At 35.1% G+C, this 19,964-nt stretch overlaps 1 protein-coding gene across 9 annotated transcripts in view; it reads right to left on the reverse strand.

The window, feature by feature from the left end:
- STARD3NL (STARD3 N-terminal like) overlaps nt 1–19,964 on the reverse strand; it is a 145,358-nt gene that overhangs the window by 3,078 nt on the left and 122,316 nt on the right. For 6 of the 9 annotated variants that reach the window (XR_005555982.1, XR_005555981.1, XM_039336752.1 and 3 more), the window contains exons 3-7: nt 17,487–17,564; nt 15,447–15,524; nt 14,329–14,382; nt 14,100–14,217; nt 13,794–13,892 (exon numbers count right to left, since the gene is read on the reverse strand). Coding sequence is in view for 7 of the 9 variants with exons in the window: in XM_039336752.1 (XP_039192686.1) it covers nt 13,794–13,892; nt 14,100–14,217; nt 14,329–14,382; nt 15,447–15,524; nt 17,487–17,564 (427 nt within the window). In the remaining 2 variants the exon portion in view is untranslated. The remainder of the gene's footprint in view (nt 1–13,793; nt 13,893–14,099; nt 14,218–14,328; nt 14,383–15,446; nt 15,525–17,486; nt 17,565–19,964) is intronic. The other 3 variants (XM_039336757.1, XM_039336756.1, XM_039336758.1) reach the window with 3 other exon arrangements.

Genomic DNA, 19,964 nt, shown 5'->3' on the forward strand with positions numbered 1-19,964 from the left:
CACAAATATACAAAGAGGAAGAAGAAGAAGAAAAAATAAGAACAAGTTCATACAAATAATCATGGAATATAAATACAAATTATCAATTATCTCTTTAAATTTCATATCCTTTTCTCACTCTAGCGTGTTTCTAACCAATAATAAAATTTCCCCCATGTTTTAAAGTAAATTGTGTCTTCTTTCTCTTTCATTTCTAAAGTCAGTCTATCCATTTCTGCATATTCGAGTATTTTTGTTATTATAGCCTGGTCAGATGGTAAATTTTCATTTTTCCAAAAATGGGCAAATATTATTCTTGCGGCTGTCAGCACATGCAATATTAAATACTCATTCTCTTTTCCATAATCAAACCTAATATTCCTAATAAACAAAGTTCTGGTTTAAATTCTATCTGTATTTTAATCATCTCTTCTAGCCACATATGGATCTTAAACCAAAACTTTTTAACATTAGGACATATCCAATAGTGATGGTAATAAGTGCCTGGTTGTTGTTTACATTTCCAACACATATTTGATACATTTTTAAACATTTTCTCTAATCTATCTGGTGTCATGTGCCATCTATAAAACATTTTATATAAGTTTTCCTTATATGCAGCTGCTTTACTAATGTAATATTTCAGTCCCATAGTTTTTGCCAATTTTCTAAATCTATAGAATAACCAAAATTCTTTGCCCACACTATCATTGTTTCTTTCACTTGTTCTTCTTCCATCTTCCAGTTTAGCAGGAATTTATAAAGTTTCTTAATCAGATTTTCATCTGTTTTTAAAAGTATTTTATCTAGTGGTGTCCTTTGTAAAATCCCATTACTTTTACATCTTTTTCATATCTTGTTTGAATTTGCAAGTATGACCACCATGTTAAATCAATGTGTAGAGGTGAGAGACAGGAAAAGGTCGTGTGCAGAACACTGCCCCCCCAACACTTGTGTGTCTTCTCTGCATTTATCTCCCCACCTCACTCTGCTCACATTACCATAGTGATGTGGAAGTATGTAGATCTGTGTGACCTCAGCCAGTTTGATAAGGCTGGCTGGTGAACAACAAGTTTCCCTGGTTATGGCCTCTAGCTTTTTACTCTTGAGGATTGATAAAGGATTTTAGTCAATGAAATGTTATTGCCATGCAGTAACTTTTGCTATTTGTAAAACTCTATATAAACAAATAAAGGCTGCATGCAGGTGGCCATTTCTTTGCACCCTTCAATGACTAAGGACTGATTACTACAGCTGGCGCCCGTTAACAGGGACTTTTGGGACCCCTCCGGGAAGAAGCAGCCACCAACATACTTATCATCGTCTGGAACAGACCCCTAGGTGCACTTTCGTCTTACGAGACCTCTCAGTGTGAGTATGGGCTGTAAATTATCTCACCCTCAGCAAAAGCACATACAGGAGCTCAGACTCCTGCTACAGAAGTCAGGCATGGCAACGCTTGAAACGGACATAAGGAAGCTGATTGGGGAGATAGGAAAACAGTGTTCTTTGAATCCTGAGCATCGGATGCTTAGGCTAAAAGATAGAGCATAAATTACATCTTGAACCTTGGGCTCCAGTATAAACATCTATAGTATTCAGTCCCGTTGGGCAAGGGGAAAAAAATGGACCCAAATACTTCAGAAGGGCAGCAATTAACTATCAGCCCCCTCCTGCTTGCAACTAAGTAAAATTTATTCCTCCTAAAAACATCTTTAATTGGATTTTCAGCTTCTTCTGAGGAGGCTAATTCGTTTGCTGTTTAGTTAGAGACATAAATCAAAATGTACCCCCTCAACAAAGTGTTTTGAGCAATCAGAATGCTTTGAAACTCTATAAATCTGTTAAGTTAACCCTGTCAGACAAATGTCTGGTTGTGTTTTGTGTTATGTGTGTGTGTGTGTGGCCACTCAGAACATTATGCTTGGGCTTGGAATGGTGAGAAAAATGGGAAATGATTATTAATATTGTTTTCAAAAATAACTTATCTCTTTAATGTGCTTTAACTGACTATATAGGCTGTATTTCATATCATTTGCTTAATGATCTTTGACTTGCTTGTTTATTTTTTCTGATCTACTCTTATTTTAGCTTTTCAAATCTTTTCTCAACAGTCTTTTAACTTAATCTCTGACTCTCATTATGTGTGCCAACTTACTTTTACTCCTTCAGGTGCTTACATCACGCCCAGGATTGACTCCAAACTTATGACTTTGTTTTTAACTTTGCAGTAGCTGCTCCAGAACTGAAAGCATTTATAATTTTGTTTCTTATATACACAATCACTCCTCCCTTCCTGGGCCTAATTTTTTTTGTATGTCGTTTTTATGTCTTTTATATGGTTTTGTTCTAATCAACTATGACAAATGGATGTTATCCATGTTCTCTCTTTTTGGCTTCCTAGAAATATATTCATAAATAGGTATTTAGGAACAATTTCCCCCATCTCTACGAGGGGAAACAGCTTCACATGTTATTTTTCATCTTTTTTTTGGCCGTTACAGCCCTGGGTAAACCCTCTTCCCTAAAAACTGACAATGGGCCAGCCTATTCTTCAGTGGCCTTTTTACAATTTTATACAACCTGAAATATTGTTTTTACTCATGGTCTTCTCTATAATTCCACGGGTCAAGCTATCGTGGAACATGCTAATTGGTCTTTCAAGGACTGCCTTCACAAACAAATAAAAAAGAACGGATTATCTAGGGTACCCAATTTGTCGTGGGTAATACAACAGGTACAAAAAGTATTATTTACATTACACCAATTGAATATTTCCATTCCAAATTTGACTGCTTATCAGATACACTTTCAACAGAAAACAAGCTTGCCTCCACCTTTGGTATATTATCGGATATTACCAGACAAAGCATGGTTGGGACCAGTCCTTCTGATCACTTGGGGGCGGGGCTATGCCGCTGTGCTTGCTCTAACAGGACCTTTGCGGATTCCAGCGCATTGTGATCACCCAGCCAGGGATATTGTGGCACCAGTCCTGGACCCAGTCCCAGAAATGGCAAGGGTGACTCTACAAATGGCACAGCAAGTAATCCAATCCTGACATGCCAGGCAGCCAGTGATGTGGGGAGATGTAAAGAACTTGATCCCCGAGAACCTGTGTGCTGCCATTTTTGTGGTTTTAACTGCAAATTTCTTATCCATCATTTGTTTATGTCTGATCGTTAACACCTGCCCTTTGACAACTGCAACTGTCATCCCACTCAAACAATCATTCGAGCAACGAATGAAGCAAAATCTAACATCACACAAAATGACTTCTTTTGTTTATCTGTAATGTATAACATGGAAAATTTGCTTTCTACATGTTTAGTCTTTGTTTGCACCCCTTCTGCAGTAATTCAAAACTTCACTGACTCTGGGAGGTTATTGCTTAAAAAACCTCACTGTTATCACATTGGCTCACCTGCTTTAAACTGCACAGCTTCAATAGAGACTTCCTTTCATTTTGTACATGCTTGGCTACTGCAAGCAGGGTTTTTTACGTGTGGTCAAGAAACTTTAAATTATATTCCTGCTAATATTAGTGAAGCGCAATGTTGCCTCAGCTGGCTGATTCCTGTTTTGCTTTCCAAACAACAAGTTCACATGAACCATTCTCCATGTGGTGTCGCGCTAGACAATACTTGTGACTCTGAGACAACCTTACTTTGTAGCATTGGCTATATCTCTAGTGGGCGTGCCAGGACTTGCTGTTCGTGCTCACCTCAACATTGCTATTACATGAAATTTGGCAAATACAATTAATACTACTTCTTCAACTATTTCAGTGATCAACCATGAACTGCAAAATTTGAGAAAAGCTATTTTGCAAAATCACGCTGCAATTGATTATTTGCTTCTGCACCAGCATTTGGGTTGTAAACGTTTTGAGGAAATGTATTGTTTCAATATTTCTGATAATTCACGAACCATCCAGCACCAGATTTATATTTTACACAATTTGGCCTCTGATTTTAAAATTGGTACTTTAGGATCTTTACGGGTGCTGTTTATGTAATGTATTTCTTTCAGTTTGCAATATATGTATTAGAGCTTTAAATCCCAGTAGATCCTCTCTCACATTGCCTCAGGGTCAAGTTTTGGCCCTATATAAACAACTGCAAGGATGCTCCTCTCCTGATTATAATCCTTTTATTAACCCTGCTTACGGTGATATTTCGCCTAACAAAACAAAAAAGAGTGAAATGTAGAGGTGAGAGACAGGCAAAGATCGTGGGCAGAACACTGCCCCCCCAACACTTGTGTGTCTTCTCTGCATTTATCTCCCCACCCCACCCCGCTCACATCACCATAATGATGTGGAAGTATGTAGGTCTGTGTGACCTCGGCCAGTTTGATAAGGCTGGCTGGTGAACAACAAGTTTCCCTGTTTATGGCCTCTAGCTTTTTACTCTTGAGGATTGGTAAAGGATTTTAGCCAATGAAATGCTATTGCCATGCAGTAACTTTTGCTATTTGTAAAACTCTATATAAACAAATAAAGGCTGCGTGCGGGCGGCCATTTCTTTGCACCCTTCAATGACTAAGGACTGATTACTACATCAATGCCAGTTTGTTGACGTTCTTGCCTATCATTAAGTTTTCCTTCTTTATCTAAAATGTCTTTATAGGCCACAAGTTTGTCATAGTTAATTAAATTTGAACATGCAAATACTTCCATTGTGGAAAGCCACTCAGGTATTTTCATATAAAATTTCTTTTTAACTATCTCACATTCTGAAAGTAATATGTTCCTTATGGCATGAATTTGGAAGTATTTATATACTTTGTTTTTTTCTACCAAAGGAAAGCATGCCAACCCAGTTGCAAATCATGTCCCTCTAAGTAAAGAAGTCGTTTATTTCTCAGTGTGATCCATTCTTTAAGCCACAACAAAATAGTGGCTTGGTAATAAAGTCTCCAGTTTGGTAGCGCAAAGCCCCCTCTGTCTTTTGATTCTTGTAGCAGTTTAATTTTAATTCTTGCTTTTTTCCCTTGCCATATAAATCTCATTATTGTTGTATTTAAGTCATCAAAAAATTTCTGGCTTAGTTTAACAGGAACCGTCTGAAATAAAAATAACAATTTGGGTAGGATATTCATCTTAATAGTCGCTATCCTTCCTAATAATGATAATTGAAAGTTTTTCCACTTCTCCAAATCCATTTTTATTTGATTCAATAATCTTCCATAGTTATCTTCTTTTATTGTTATACATTTTGATGTTAAATAAATACCTAAGTATTTAACTTTTTTAACTATCTGGAGATTTGTTTTTTTCCACAAATTGAGCTTTCTGTTTTTCTGTTAAATTTCTTGTAAGTACTTTAGTCTTTTCCCTATTTATTTTCAACCCAGCCACTTCTCCAAATTCCTCTATTTTCTGCAATAATTTAGTGGCTGTTTCCAAAGGCTCCTCCAAGATAAAAGCCAAATCATCTGCAAAAGCTTGTAATTTATATTTCTGATCTTTTATCTCCAGTCCTGTGATCTCCCCATCTTGTCTAATATTCCTGGCCAACACTTCCAGTGTAAGAATAAATAACAAGGGAGACAGTGGAGATTCCTGTTTATTATTTCTATTGTTCACTGATATTAACAGTGTTCAGATGTCTTTTTTAATTATTAGAATTAAAGTACTACTGAGGGTGCAACACTTATAAAATGATGTCACCAGAGATGTTCTACCTGGATTATTGAAGGGATTAGTGGAAGGGCTAAGGTACAAAATAACAGCATGCAAAATAGATTTACTCCATCCTGACATCCAGCCTAGAAACACTGAGGTGCTCTGCCTCAGTTGGTTGTTTTGCTACCAATTTTTTATATTTCCATTTAGGGGTTACAGTATTTCAAACAGCCCACAAATTAGTTAACTTTGCTTTATACTCCTACAAAAAAAAACCCTTATTATTATTCTCCAGCAAACAGAATTGAAAATTGTATATGGATGATACCTGAACTATTACAAGATGAACTTATATGTTAACTGTAGAACACATAGAACTTCACTAAAGCTAACATCTATGTTTGAACAAAAAAGTACAACTAGTCCTCAATTTACAAATGGTTATGTTTAAGACAGATTTAAAGAAAATCTACTTACAACTCATCTTTGAAGTTATGGCTGCCATCCCACACCCAGTCATATGATTGCATTTTGAGCAGTCGACAACCTGTTCACACTTATAAACAGTTGCCAAGTGATCCCTATTTAAAAACTGCTCTGCTGGATTTCCCAGAAAGTCAATGGAGAAGCCGGCAGGAAGGGTTGAAAGGTCCCACTGCCTGCCAAAGGATTTCCCCTCCCTTCCGTGCATGGGAAGAGGGATATTACTACAGCAGGCTGGAAAAACAAAGCCTAGATAATGAATATCTGAGCTTCTTTTCTCCAGCCCCCTGCTGGAGTTCTATGCACGGAGAGAAAGTGCCTGCTCTCCTTCGGTATGTAGCTCTTTCACTCCATCCACTTATTGACCTGCATTGCCACTTAGCAATCACAACTGGAAGAGCTGGGAAGACAAGTTTCAATATTTCCCTTCCAAAAAGGGAGTAAAATTATAATAATGCCAATATTGGTTAATTGAAAACTGTTGGCCTGAATGTAATTCATTTTAGTACCATAAACAGAGAAAAGAGAAGCTAATCAATTCAGCTCTTTATTCAATTTTTCAATCAGCCTTCACTCCAATAACCATCTACTCATTACAACTGCATCAAGAAATATAATCTAGCTCTTCTATATCAAAAAGAATGTGCTATTTTACTATTTTTCAGTAGGAACAATCAGGCATATTTTCATCAGTGTAATCTTAACAATAAAATTGATAATTAAATTAATTATTGTAGACTGCGTTGTACTGGTGTGATTGACACATATGAAGCATATGAAGCATAAAAGAGGAAAAGAAAATGAATTTCATCCATATAATAATGATGAAATTAATGCGAAACATGCATATATTCCAAATATTAGGATCCAAACACAATTTGGGCACGATAAACTGAGTTAAATTGGGGAAAGTCAAGCTATATGCCAGAGGATCAATTAAGTTCTGCTCATGTATCAATGATGGCTTGTATAATTTGACTCTGCAGTGTAATCTATCCAAGGACAGGACGACAATAACAAATTATGTTCACCCAAGCACCATGAAAGCAAGGACACTATAGAGAGAGAACATATGAATGACTAAATAATGATTCAAATGATTAAATAATTATGTTCCACTTATTATTCTGGATTAACTTGCTGTGCTTACACCTTCCTGTACTAACTATCACTAAGCTAGAACAGCAAGATAACAGGCACATGCTTAAGAGCCATAAGTAGGATACTAATACTTTCTTGCTTACCCTACTAAAAAAGCAATGTGATCAGCTATGGATATTTCTGGGTAGTTGCGCCAGAACTGAGGAATGTATACATGGGGAAAAGAAAACTGAGAAAAACAATGGGAACAAAACTTAATTCAAATAGTTTAAATAGCAGGCAACAAATCAGGTGGCATATCATTTCATGCCTTTCAGATATGATACACTACTACATGGATTTTATTAAAGATAATTTTAATCATTAAATAAATAATGGCAAGTTGTAAAGCAAAATACCAAGAAATATTTCAAGAATATCTGAAATACACTTCCGGTGGATTAGCGCTGGTGATGGCGGCTACTTTGTAGCCGTCCTCCTGAGAAAGCGTTAGAACAGCAGAGAACAGCAGGCACCAGCTGTTCCACGGCTCAAAACCTCCCTCCCAGGCAAAGGAGGGGAGGGGAGTATCACCTGAATAGAGGTAGAGCCTCTGAGACCCCCCAGGAAGTTTTCTTTGCGGGGTGAAAAGAGTGCTCCCTCGGAGTTCAGGTTGCCTCCGCCTCTCAGCTGTCTTTGTCCCTTGGGGACAAAGCAAGACGCCGCTTCCACCTCCGCGCTTAAAGAAACCTGGTGAGTTATTTTAAAAGCGGACAGAGCTGGATAAAGGATTTTATTTTTTTTTATTTTATTTGGACTTTAAGTTTATAGATTGATTTTTATTTCCCTTTTTTTCTTTTTCTTTTATTGAGAGGGAAAGTAAAATGGCGATTAGAAAGTTTTTTTTTTTTTTTTGAAGGGAGTGGAATGGAACGGAATTGAATAGATTGTTTTTAAAGGTTTTTTTTTTGAGTTGGATTTGTTTTTCAGGAAGATTATTTTCCCTCTCTGTTAAACCTTTTTTTGTTATTTCTTTAAGGGGTTTTTTTTGTATTTTTTTATTTTTTTTAAGAAGGAGGAAAGAAGAAACAAAACTTTTCTTTTTGAAAATGGCTTCAAGACGGCAAGTAACATCTACAGTACCTAAGGTGGCTTCTTCTCCTGCGATTTTACCAGCACAACAACCTAAAGCTACACCACCTCCTTCCCCCCCCTCTGCTATCAGTAATGGTAAAAGACATGCAAGATATAATGGGAAATGCTGTAGCTCAAATTAGAGGGGAAGTGAAAGAGCTTTTAGTGGAGAATAATATTATTTTGAGGCAAGATATAGTTGTGGCTTTAAAAGGACTTGCTTCTGTGGTTGAGAAGTTGGACTCTCGAGTGGAAGAAGTGGCAGATAAGGTGGAGGTTTTGGAGGATAAATTTGAAGGCATGGAAAAAAAGATGGAAATTTCACAAGATGATATTGTTATGTCTCAATATAGAGAAATGGAATTTGCTTTAAGAATCAGAGGGCTGAGAGAAGACATGCAACAAGACTTGAGAGAGATTGTAGCAAATGATTTTGCTGTGGTTCTGGATAGAGAAAAAGAGGCAATATCTAGGGAAATTGAAAAAATATTTAGAGTGAACTGCTGGATTGCAAAGCAAAGAAATTTGCCAAGAGATGTGGTAATTTATTTTGGGAAAAGATCTCTGCGTAATGAAATTATACAAGCTTTTTACAATAAGAAGTTTCAGATTGCTGCACAAGATGTTATAATTTTAAAGGAGATTCCATCTAAAATTTTAAGAAGAAGAAAAGAGCTTGCCTTCTTAGCTGATGAACTTAAAAAAAGGTTGATGCCATTCAGATGGGAGATTCCGTTTGGCATAGTGGTGAGTCATGCGGGGACACGTTACAGACTTAATACTGTTTCTAAAGCAAAGGAGTTTTTTATATGTCGGTCCTGGGAGCACGCTCATCACCACCTATGATGATGAAAGTTTTGGATGGTAAGGAGGCAGAACAGCAGTCTGAAGAAGGAGTATTGATGGAAGCTGGAAAATTACAGGCTGAGTGGTTGCAACAAGCAGGGATGAAAGAGCAAAGGATGACTCGGGCAGCCCACAGACGTAAGGAAAAGGAACAACAGAAGAAAGATGTTAAAGAAGTTTTACAAGAATTTGTTTCTGAGCCTGTGGGAGGAGCAAGACCCAAGAGTTCTGCGGTACATTCTTCAATGGCAGATCTTCAAGCAGTCTTCTCTAGGCTTATGGCCAAGGGAGATAGTAAAGCTCCTGACATGGAATGCTAATGGCCTCAATTCCCCTCAGAAGAGAAAGAAACTATTTCACTATTTAAAGCAACATAACAATATTATTTGTTTGCAGGAAACACATATTATTTCTAAGGATCAAAAATATTTAGTTAACATCCGACTGGGATCTCATTTTGCATCTTTTGCTCTTGGGAAAAAAGGGGGTGTAGTTATTTATGTTAAGCAAAATTTATCAGCTTGTTTAGTAGATTCTGATTCTCAAGGGAGATATGTTATGATTGAAGTGCGACTGTATGATAAGAAAGTACTTATAGTAGGTTTGTATGCACCAAACCAACAACAGGAACAATTTTACAGACTGTTACATCAAAAATTGACTTCGCTGGACTGTAGATCTGTTATATTAATGGGAGACTGGAATGGCGTTTTAGATACACAAAGAGATAAAAAAGGATCTTCTATTTCTTTTAAAAAGGTTAAATTGCCTAAGGCTTTTTTTGATTTGAAAGAGGACTGGGAGTTGAGAGACTATTGGCGTGAACATAATTTGGAGGAGAGAGACTTCACCTTTTTTTCGGATAGACACCAATCTTTCTCAAGAATTGACTTTTTTTTTATTACAACGGACTTATACTTTAGGGTAAAGAACGTTAAGATTTTACCTAGAACATTGACGGATCATAGTCCAGTTTGGATGGAATTGGTTAATGAAAAAGAGGAGAGGAGATCTTGGAGGATGAATGAAAATTTATTTAGACAAGAAAAGAATGTTCAGAAATTAAAGGAGCAATTAAAGGAATATTTTGCTTTAAATATGTATAAGGGAACTTCAATGCCAATGGTTTGGGATGCAGGCAAAGATTACATGCGGGGGGTCTTGATACAAATGAATAAGGTTTATAGACAGAACCAGGTGCAGAAATGTAAGGAGTTGGAAGATGAGATTAAATTAAAAGAAAAAGCCTTAATTGTGAATCCTACAGATGAGAAGATTAAAGAATCTATAAAATTGATTAAATCACAATTTAACATGTTGATGGCTGACCAAACTGCAACCAACTTATTGCATATGAGACATAATACATTTTGCAATGCTAACAAACCAGGGAGATGGTTGGCTTATCAATTGCGAAAGAAGCAGAGGTTGAGGACTATAGATAAAATAAATTATAATGGTAAAGTGGTATATCAGAAGGAGTTGATTAAGAAATCTTTTTTACACTATTATAAAAAATTATATATGGGAATGAAAGTACAGGCTTTAGATATAGATAAACACATACAAGATGCTCACTTCCCCAAATTAACCGAAGATCAGAAACAAGAAATTAACGGTTTGATTACCACCGAGGAAATTGAGACAGTAATTAAAGAACTAAAATTAGGTAAAGCACCGGGTACTGGCGGACTGACATCTATTTATTACAAAACCTTGGTAGAAGAGTTGAAACAACCTTTAAGAGAACTTTTTAACAATATATTACAGGGCTCAGAGACCCCCTTGTCATGGGGCAGAGCTTTCATATCTTTGATTCCAAAAGAAGACCAAGATCTCACATTACCAAAGAATTATAGACCCATATCTCTTTTGAATGTAGATTATAAGATTTTTTCGAAAATTCTAGCTAATAGACTTATGAGGGTGTTAAAACAATTAATACACATGGATCAAACGGGTTTTATAACTGGAAGGTATATGAAGAATAATGTTAGACAAATTATTAATTTAATAGAATATTTGGATAAGAACAACCAAGTTTCTGCAGGATTGGTATTTTTAGATGCTGAAAAAGCTTTTGATCAGTTAAACTGGCAATTTATGTTAAGATTAATTGAGGAAATGAATTTTGGAGAAAAAATTTTACAAGCTCTTCGTGCCATTTATCAAAAACAAACGGCACAACTTATAGTTAATGGAGGTTTGTCAGAGGTGTTTTCAATTGAGAAGGGGACTAGACAGGGTTGTCCATTGTCACCATTGCTGTTTGTTTTAACTTTGGAAATTTTGCTGATTAAAATTCGGGAATCACAGAAAATAAAAGGAATAGAAGTCAATAAAAAAGAATATAAATTAAGGGCTTTTGCAGATGACTTGGTTGTTACTTTATCTCAACCAACTTATTCTGTAATTGAACTGTTACAACTGATACATCAGTACGGACAAGTTTCAGGTTTTAAAATTAATAACAATAAGACTAAAATATTGCTTAAAAATACGACTAATTTGGATAAGGAGATTCTAGTTAGGTTGACAGATTTTGAGGTTGTTAATAAGGTAAAATATCTGGGGGTTATTTTATCTGCTTCTAATGCAAAACTGTATAAAAATAATTATGAAAACCTGTGGGTTAAAATACAAAAGGATTTGGGAAATTGGAAGAAGCTGCAATTGTCCCTATTGGGGAGAATTGCAGCGATTAAAATGAATGTTTTGCCAAAGTTTCTCTTTTTATTTCAAATGATACCTATTCTAAAGAATGAGGTTAATTTAAATGAATGGCAGAAAGGTATCAACAAATTTATTTGGGCAGGGAAAAAACCAAGAGTAAAACTTAAAATTATACAAGATATTCGTGAGAGAGGTGGACTCAAGGTACTGAATCTGAAATTGTATTATGATGCTGTGGTGTTAACATTAATTAGTGATTGGGTTAACTTAACGAACGTAGATGTACTCCTCCTGGAGGGATGGGATTTACTTTTTGGATGGCATGCCTATTTAATTTTTAATAAGAAGGTTGACAGGGTTTTTAAGTCTCATATTTTAAGAACTTCTTTACTTTGGGTTTGGAAGAAATATTATAGAAGTGATTCAAGAATCCCATTATGGGCTATTCCATGGCATGCGATAGAAGGGATAAGGAGAGGAGTTAAGATGGATAGTATTTCTTATATACAATTACTTAGATGGGATGGTAAAAATTGGCACTTAAAATCCATGGAAGACTTAATACAAGAAAATATTATTTTTTCATGGTTTCAGTATAGACAATTATTGGAAAGGTGGAAGATAGATTGTAAGGTGGGTTTGCTTAGAGAGGATGAGAATTTGTTAAAACAAATAAAAGATCAAAGACGAACCCATATCAAAAGAATTTATGGGGTGTTAGTGGAACTGGATTCAGAAGTAGAACTAGTTAAAGATTGTATGGTTAAATGGGCACAAAACTTTAATGAATCGGTTCCATTAGATACTTGGGAGATTATTTGGGTGAGGAATGTTAAATTTACACAAGCCCAAAACTTACGGGAAAACTTTTATAAAATGTTTTATAGATGGCACCTTGATCCACAAAAAATGTCTCGTATGTATTCAAACTTGCAGCCTAAATGTTGGAGATGTGGTTGCTTGGATGCTACTTATTATCATATTTGGTGGTTATGCAAAAATATAAAAGCTTTTTGGATTAAGATATGGTGGAATATTCAAAGAATTTTTAAAAGAAGGATAAAATTTACTCCACAATTGTTTTTGTTGGGTATTGTTTCCGAACTGTGACAGTAAAGAAACTATATTAATGTTAAATTTAATTACAGCGGCTAGGTTGTTAGTAGGGCAATGTTGGAAGAAGGAATCTTTGCCTACTTTGCAAGAATGGTTTTTTAAAGTTTCCTATTTAGCGGAAATGGCAAAGATTTCGGCTTTTTTGAAAGATCAATCGCAAGAGAAGTACCTTTTGGTATGGAAAAGATGGATAAATTTTATACAATATAAGTATGATATAAAAAATATTATTTAGCTTTTGAATAATTTATATTTAAAGTTTAAGATATTTTTTAGATATTTTTTTTCTCTTTCTAATTTCTTTTTTTTCTTTTCTTTTTTTTCCTTCTTATTGTTTCTTTTTTTTTCTCTTTCTGTTTTTTAAGTATTGGTGTTAAAGTATTTTATGATTTGTTTAATTATTGTAACCAAATTTGTATATGGTTTATTTGTGTTTAAAATTTTTTCTTTTAAATTTCAATTAAGCCTGTATTCAACTCTGAGAAGGTTGGGGGAGGGTTGGGGTGAGTTGGGAGGGTTTGGGGGAGGGAACTTTTTTTTTTGTAAAATTTTAAAAATTTTCAATTAAAAAAAAAAGAATATCTGAAATACATATTTATCTGGTGCCAATCATTCACTTGGCCTGGAAAAAAGGAAAAATTATTATGGCAGTACAGAATACCCTGGCAGCATTAGAAGGGGCAGCGAAGAACTAGTCCATCAATTGCCTTCTTGTAAGTGGCGTTTTTGTGAGTGATTACATTCCTAAGACAATCATTTTGTAAACAGGCAACTGGCAACAAATACTTTATGAATATGTACTCTCAAAATTCCAAATGTACTCCCCAGTCTGCTTGATCTAAATCTTAATTACCTGCTTCAGATTCAGGAGGAGAATAAAATTGCCCATCGGAAAGGAGCCCAGGATGAATAAGGGCAGCTCGTTCAGAGGCATCCTGTACTAGCAATAGTCCTAAAGGCAAATAATCAGAGTAATATTTCTTTATTACTGTATCTTACAAAACAAATATAAGTAGTCATACTTTTAATATGGTACCCTGATTTAATTCACTTTAATATTACATTCAAATTACAATTTCATCTCATTAATACTAATACTGTGTACTTTAAGACTTCTGTCTGCATACATTACACAAAAAAGTGGAGAAAGAAGCCTTACTGGTTTCTTCTTCTGCTTCTTGTGGTAAAACTTTGAAATCCAAGAACCATGTTTCTATCCAGGCAAGAAGGAAAGAGATGATAGGCAACACATAGCCAAAAGCACCCTGAAATAACAGCTTAAAGAGGAACAAGGAGGAAGGGGGAAAAAAAACAAGTTATTAAAAAAACAGTAAAACGGTTATGTGATTTAAATGATATAAATACATATGCACTATTATAATCCATACCTTTGAAATAATTACTTTTATTAATAACAAGGCACTGGTTACAGCAGTTGTAAACTGAAAGAAATATGAATATATTCAAACATATAAAGATGTTTCTCACCAAAATACACAATTATCAACAGGCAATCAGTCAGGTACAGTAATTCTCATAAAGCTTTGGCAACTAGCAATCTTAAAATTTCTAAAAATATGGACTTACATAAACAGCCAAATGTTATCAAAATAATACCCCATACTTCTCTGCTTTTAAACATGAATCAACAATGTAGCCAGAAAAATTTCCTTTCCATCTTAACAATCCTATTCACTACAGTGGATTTTGAGTGTACATTTAAAGATACAACCCCCCCCCCCCGAATTATTGCTATAAGGAAATAGAAATAGAAGCATTATGTCTACCACCTTGAGCTATATGAACTAAAGTTGGGAAATAAATCTAAGGAGAAGGAGTGGGAAGCAGAACATCAGCAGCATTTGTGAAAGAAAGAAAAAATCCAATTACCTCAGTCCTAAACTACTAAGTGAAAAAAGTTCTATATCTGTTGAAATGTAAAGATCATGTAGTCAAGTGCTCTAATTATTAAAATAAAAAAGTAAACAAGAGATAAATTATTCTATATATCATTATCTATCCTAATAGTAGTTGAAGATTTGTAGAATAATCAAAATTCAATTAGAATTAATACATAATGTAATATTTGAATATTACTGTACCCATCAAACTTTCTATGAATTATTTTTAATTAAAACAAAAAGCTCTGTGTGCTTTGTTAAATATTCATTTCCTTAAATATGTACATTTTTGTAGCAACTTTTTGATAAGACAATTTTTTATTTGAGATATAGTTTAAGATACGCATAAGATTTTAAATTATACAATTCATTGCTCTGCAGAAGTTTGATTGTGACTATTCAGGTTATTTATTTGGGAAGTAAACTTGAAGTATTTTATCTGTAAATAAAGATTTTATCACACATAATGATTATAACTACCCAACAGGAAACCTTTAGCTTTATCTATTGTAAACGTAAGGGTAATATCATTTCATATCCATTACATAACAATGTAGGAACTCTTTTCTTCTTTCCAAAATTCATTTGATCAATCTGCAACTTACTGCTATTGCCCACCAGTGCCGTAGTCTGCACAGCGCATATGCAAGTATCAAAATCTTGAATCGAAAAACTGCCAGGAGCTTTGGAATAAAATAGGGAAAGAAAAGAGCAGAAAGAAAAGACACTGCAATGTTTTCTTTGAAAATTAATAAAAATGAAGTAACAATTCAGGCAACTAAGATTATATAAAAGCATCTTCTTATCATTTTATGTCACCATTCTCCTTTTTTCCAAGGCACAGTTTTGCCAAGTTACTACACTAGCTGTCTCCTTACAACTTAAAGCAAAAGTTTTGCCTTTAAAACAGTGGTTCTCAACCTGTGGGTCGGGACCCCATTTGGGGTCGAACGATCATTTCACGGGGGTCGCCAAACAACGCAGTCCGCCATTTTTTCCCCTTTTCCTTAGCTGTGCTACTCCCTTTTATTCTATTGGCTTTTGAAAGCCAATAGAATAGACTCTCTTGAATAGAGTCTAATTCTATTGGCTTTCAAAAGCCAATGGGAATTGTCCAGGCTGTCTCTGCCCTGCTGAGCCCGCAAAAGTCCCATTCTGCAAACGGTGCTGCACCAGTTGAGTAGTCCTCGACTTACGACCAGTTGAGTAGTCCTTGACTTACGACCAGTTGAGTAGTCCTCGACTTACGACCGGTTGGGGGTCGCGGCATTAAAAAGGTTGAGAACCACTGCTTTAAAACATAATTATTTTTATATCTTCACAATCTAACCTCTGAAAAGTTTCGTCCATGATTTTTTGATACAAGCATATCCAATTTTGTATTCAAAATTGTCAGTGATTAAATATGAATTAATACTGACAGCATAATTTCTTCAAATCTGGGAGAAAAGTATAATAAAAATTCTAATATTTCTAAAACTATTTATTCACATAAACTATTTTGTATTACACTAGCCGCCAGGAGTAGCCTCAGGGCAAGATAGGCAGCAAATAAATTTAACAAATAAACTATTTTAATTATCCAACTCATAAACATTTTGCATATTTTAATAACTAATGATGTATTTTGGAATAGCTTTCATCATGCATTGTATTACAACTTTTATCTTCCCCAGTGTACATCAACATTTGCTTCCTCAATTTACTTCCCGGGATTGTTTACTTCATTAGTCTGTAGTCCATTATTTCCTTGAATCAAATAGCTTTGTTGATACATCAAATACATTTAGCATTGTTAATGTTAGATCCAATGCTTCTTTTTTTGTCAGTTGTCAGGTTTCTTAGCTCTCTGCCCTCAAATCATGTACCACAGGCTCAGGTTGGGTTCTTTTTCTAACTAAAACTTCTGATCCATCAATCAGATCCTGGCACAAAAGAGATGCGTAAAATGATGGTTTTTATGTTATGTGGGTATATGAGAACCAAACAGAATTAAAATTTCCTTTATTTAAATTCACACTTGATTATTTCAAGTCCATTCTTAATTCAATCTTGAAGTATATTTCATCTCAGCAACCTAATTTAAGGAAGAAGTCACTTTAACCTTATTATCATACAGTTGTAGCTAGACTGGAAGAAGGCAATGCCAAACCACTTTTGCACTTTCCAAAAAAAAACCTACATAGATATTCCCATGAAGTTTCCAGAAGTCAAGATTGACTCAAGAGATAAATTTGTTTCACTTATTAACTAGTTTTTAGAAATTCTTGTTAAAATAATATAAATCTCCTAGAACTGAAAACCTATGGGAGATGCAAGGAGATTCAGATTTCATCTCTCCCACATTTGTTCACTTTTATTTTTAATTATTTCAATACTGGAAATCTGGGGGAGGGATGCTTCATAGGATGTGGAAAACTTGTCAGATACCAAATTTTGCTCACTTAAAACAAAATCTTAATGGTAAATTGCTAACAAAATGCAATACAGAGTCGTCAATATGAGTTTCTATGTCTATAGTGTTGAAAATCAGTTTTTTATGTGACTATCTTTTTTTTAAGATTTCTTGCTATTTTTAAATTATTGTAAGTCAAGCAAAAAGGATTTTTATTAATAGTTAACATACAAAAATACAAAATACTTACAAAGATATCAAAATATGAAAAACGGTAGTCGTAATGCAGAACTTCTTTTTCTAGTGTTTTTTCAATGCCACCATTTACCTAAAGGAAATATTATACTAGTCAGTAACATCTTATCTGTTCAGCCATATATTAGTAATATATTCCATTCTACAGTGGTAATTAAATTTAAGATAGTGGTTACATAATTCTAAAAATATAGGGCAAAGTAATTAATCTCTCCACATTCATATAGTGTGCTGTTATACACTTTAGCATTTTGGTTTTACATTTAGATATTCCAACTCTCAACCTATCAAGGTCCTCCAAGTAGTGTAAGAGAGGTAAGATCCTTCAGTCATATTCTCTTTTAATGTTATTTCTTGTTCAATGGTCTGCTTCCTCCATCTTTTCTTTTAATGTTGTTCTTATGTACCCTCAAGAATGTTTCTTTTTGCCATAAAACTGTTCCTAGATCTGAGTTGGTAGGCTTGGGGCATATGTCCGTTCAGAGGATGTTAAGGATCATTCTATTGCTTAGTTCTTTTGGCAACTGCTACTACTTTTCTAGTTCTAGCTGATGATGGGGTGAGGGATGAGGACTGATTATAGAGGCTTTGTGGTTTCTTCAGGGCTTTCTACTCTTTCATTCCTTTTTAACATGTTCATGAATCCACTGAATAAGGTTGGCATGGGTATGTTCCATCACATTGTTAATGATGTCCAACTACACATCTCTATCTCCACCAGATGATACTTCAAACTTGTCTGGAGACCAGTCTAGATGAGAAAAAACAAACTAACTGTAGCAAGATGAGGTGATTAATAGGTTTTAGTGGCCCTTCCATCTTTAAGTCTGGATTGAGTGTTATTTCTCCATGCTATGCCTATGCATCACCACTACTTTGTGAGCTGCACTGGCTTCCAACAGGCTTGCAAGTGCAATTCAAGGTGCTGGTTACTATAAAGCACTTTATAGGTTGACTTATCCCTACTTGTCTCATAAGATCCAACAGGAAGGGAATGTTCTGGGTTCTCTATATGAAACAACAGCATTTATGAGACCCAGGAAGAATGCCTTCTCTGCTGTGGTGCCTGCCTTTCATACCAGTATGTTCCCTGAGATTTGAATTATCATTCTTAAGGCCTTGAAAAACCTGACTCTTTGCCTCCCCCCCCCGGCACTGGGCCAAAGTGTGAAGCCGTTTTGTGATTGTTTATAGAATGTATTTTCCTTTTGTTTATTTCATTTTTGTTGGATTTTTTAAAATTTGTTTTAACATAATGGTAGCTGTCCTGAATCACAAACAGGAGACTTGTTGTGAGTTGGGTGACCATACCAAGTATATAATAATCACCAAACTTTAGATTAAAAAAATCAACATATAAAATATACCAGCACAAAAGAATTAGTCCCTCTGAAAGAAAAGCAGTCATGCACTTGAATTGAGAATTGAAAATTTTTGTATATACCGCCTTCCCACTGCACAATGTAATGATTTTATACCAAATCTACTTTTAGAAATAATTTGTGGCAATAGTAGCTGAATAGTAATATTTAATATTTTATTGTTGTTGTTGTTGTTAATTGCGAAGTCATGTCCGACCCATCGCGACCCCATGGACAACGTTCCTCTAGGTCTTCCTGTCTTCTACCATCTTCTGGAGTCCATTTAAATTCACACCTACTGCCTCAGGTACTCCATCCAGCCATCTCATTCTCTGTCGTCCCCTTCTTCTATTGCCCTCAATCTTTCCCAGCATTAGGCTCTTCTCCAGTGAATCCTTCCTTCTCATTAGGTGGCCAAAGTACTTGAGTTTCAACTTCAGGATCTGGCCTTCTAAAGAGCAGTCGGGGTTGATCTCTTCTAGGACTGACCAGTTTGAACGCCTTGCAGTCCAAGGGACTCGCAGGAGTCTTCTCCAGCACCATAGTTCAAAGGCCTCAATTCTTTTTTTTATTAACTAATGTATAATTTCAAATTAAAACATTACAAAATCATCCAGAAAGCTAGTCCTTATTTTTTTTCCTATATCTTCATATCCCTAGGCAAGCTGCACCTTTAACGACTTCTATAATACTATTAATATCACAACATTCCATTAACTTAATTATTGCAAAATATGCTTCTCGTTGCAAAATTTAGGCTTAAATTGAAGAAAGTAGAGAAAAGCACTAGGCCACTCAGGTATGAACTAAATCATATCCCTGATGAATATACAGTAGAGGTGACAAATAGATTTAAGGAATTAGACCTGATAGAGTGCCTGAAGAACTATGGACAGAGGTTTGCAACATTGTACAAGAGGTAGCAACTAAAACCAACCCAAAGAAAAAGAAATGCAAGAAAGCAAAATGGCTGTCTGAGGAAGCTTTGCAAATAGCTGAGGAAAGAAGGGAAGCGAAAGGGAAGGGAGAAAGAGAAAGATATAGCCAATTGAATGCAGAATTCCAGAGAATAGCTAGAAGAGATAAGAATGCCTTCTTAAATGAAATAGAAA

This window comes from Crotalus tigris, unplaced genomic scaffold (assembly GCF_016545835.1).
Source record: "Crotalus tigris isolate CLP2741 ecotype Arizona unplaced genomic scaffold, ASM1654583v1 scf7180000017666.379230911805:20528666, whole genome shotgun sequence".
In the NCBI taxonomy this organism is placed as follows: domain Eukaryota; kingdom Metazoa; phylum Chordata; class Lepidosauria; order Squamata; family Viperidae; genus Crotalus; species Crotalus tigris.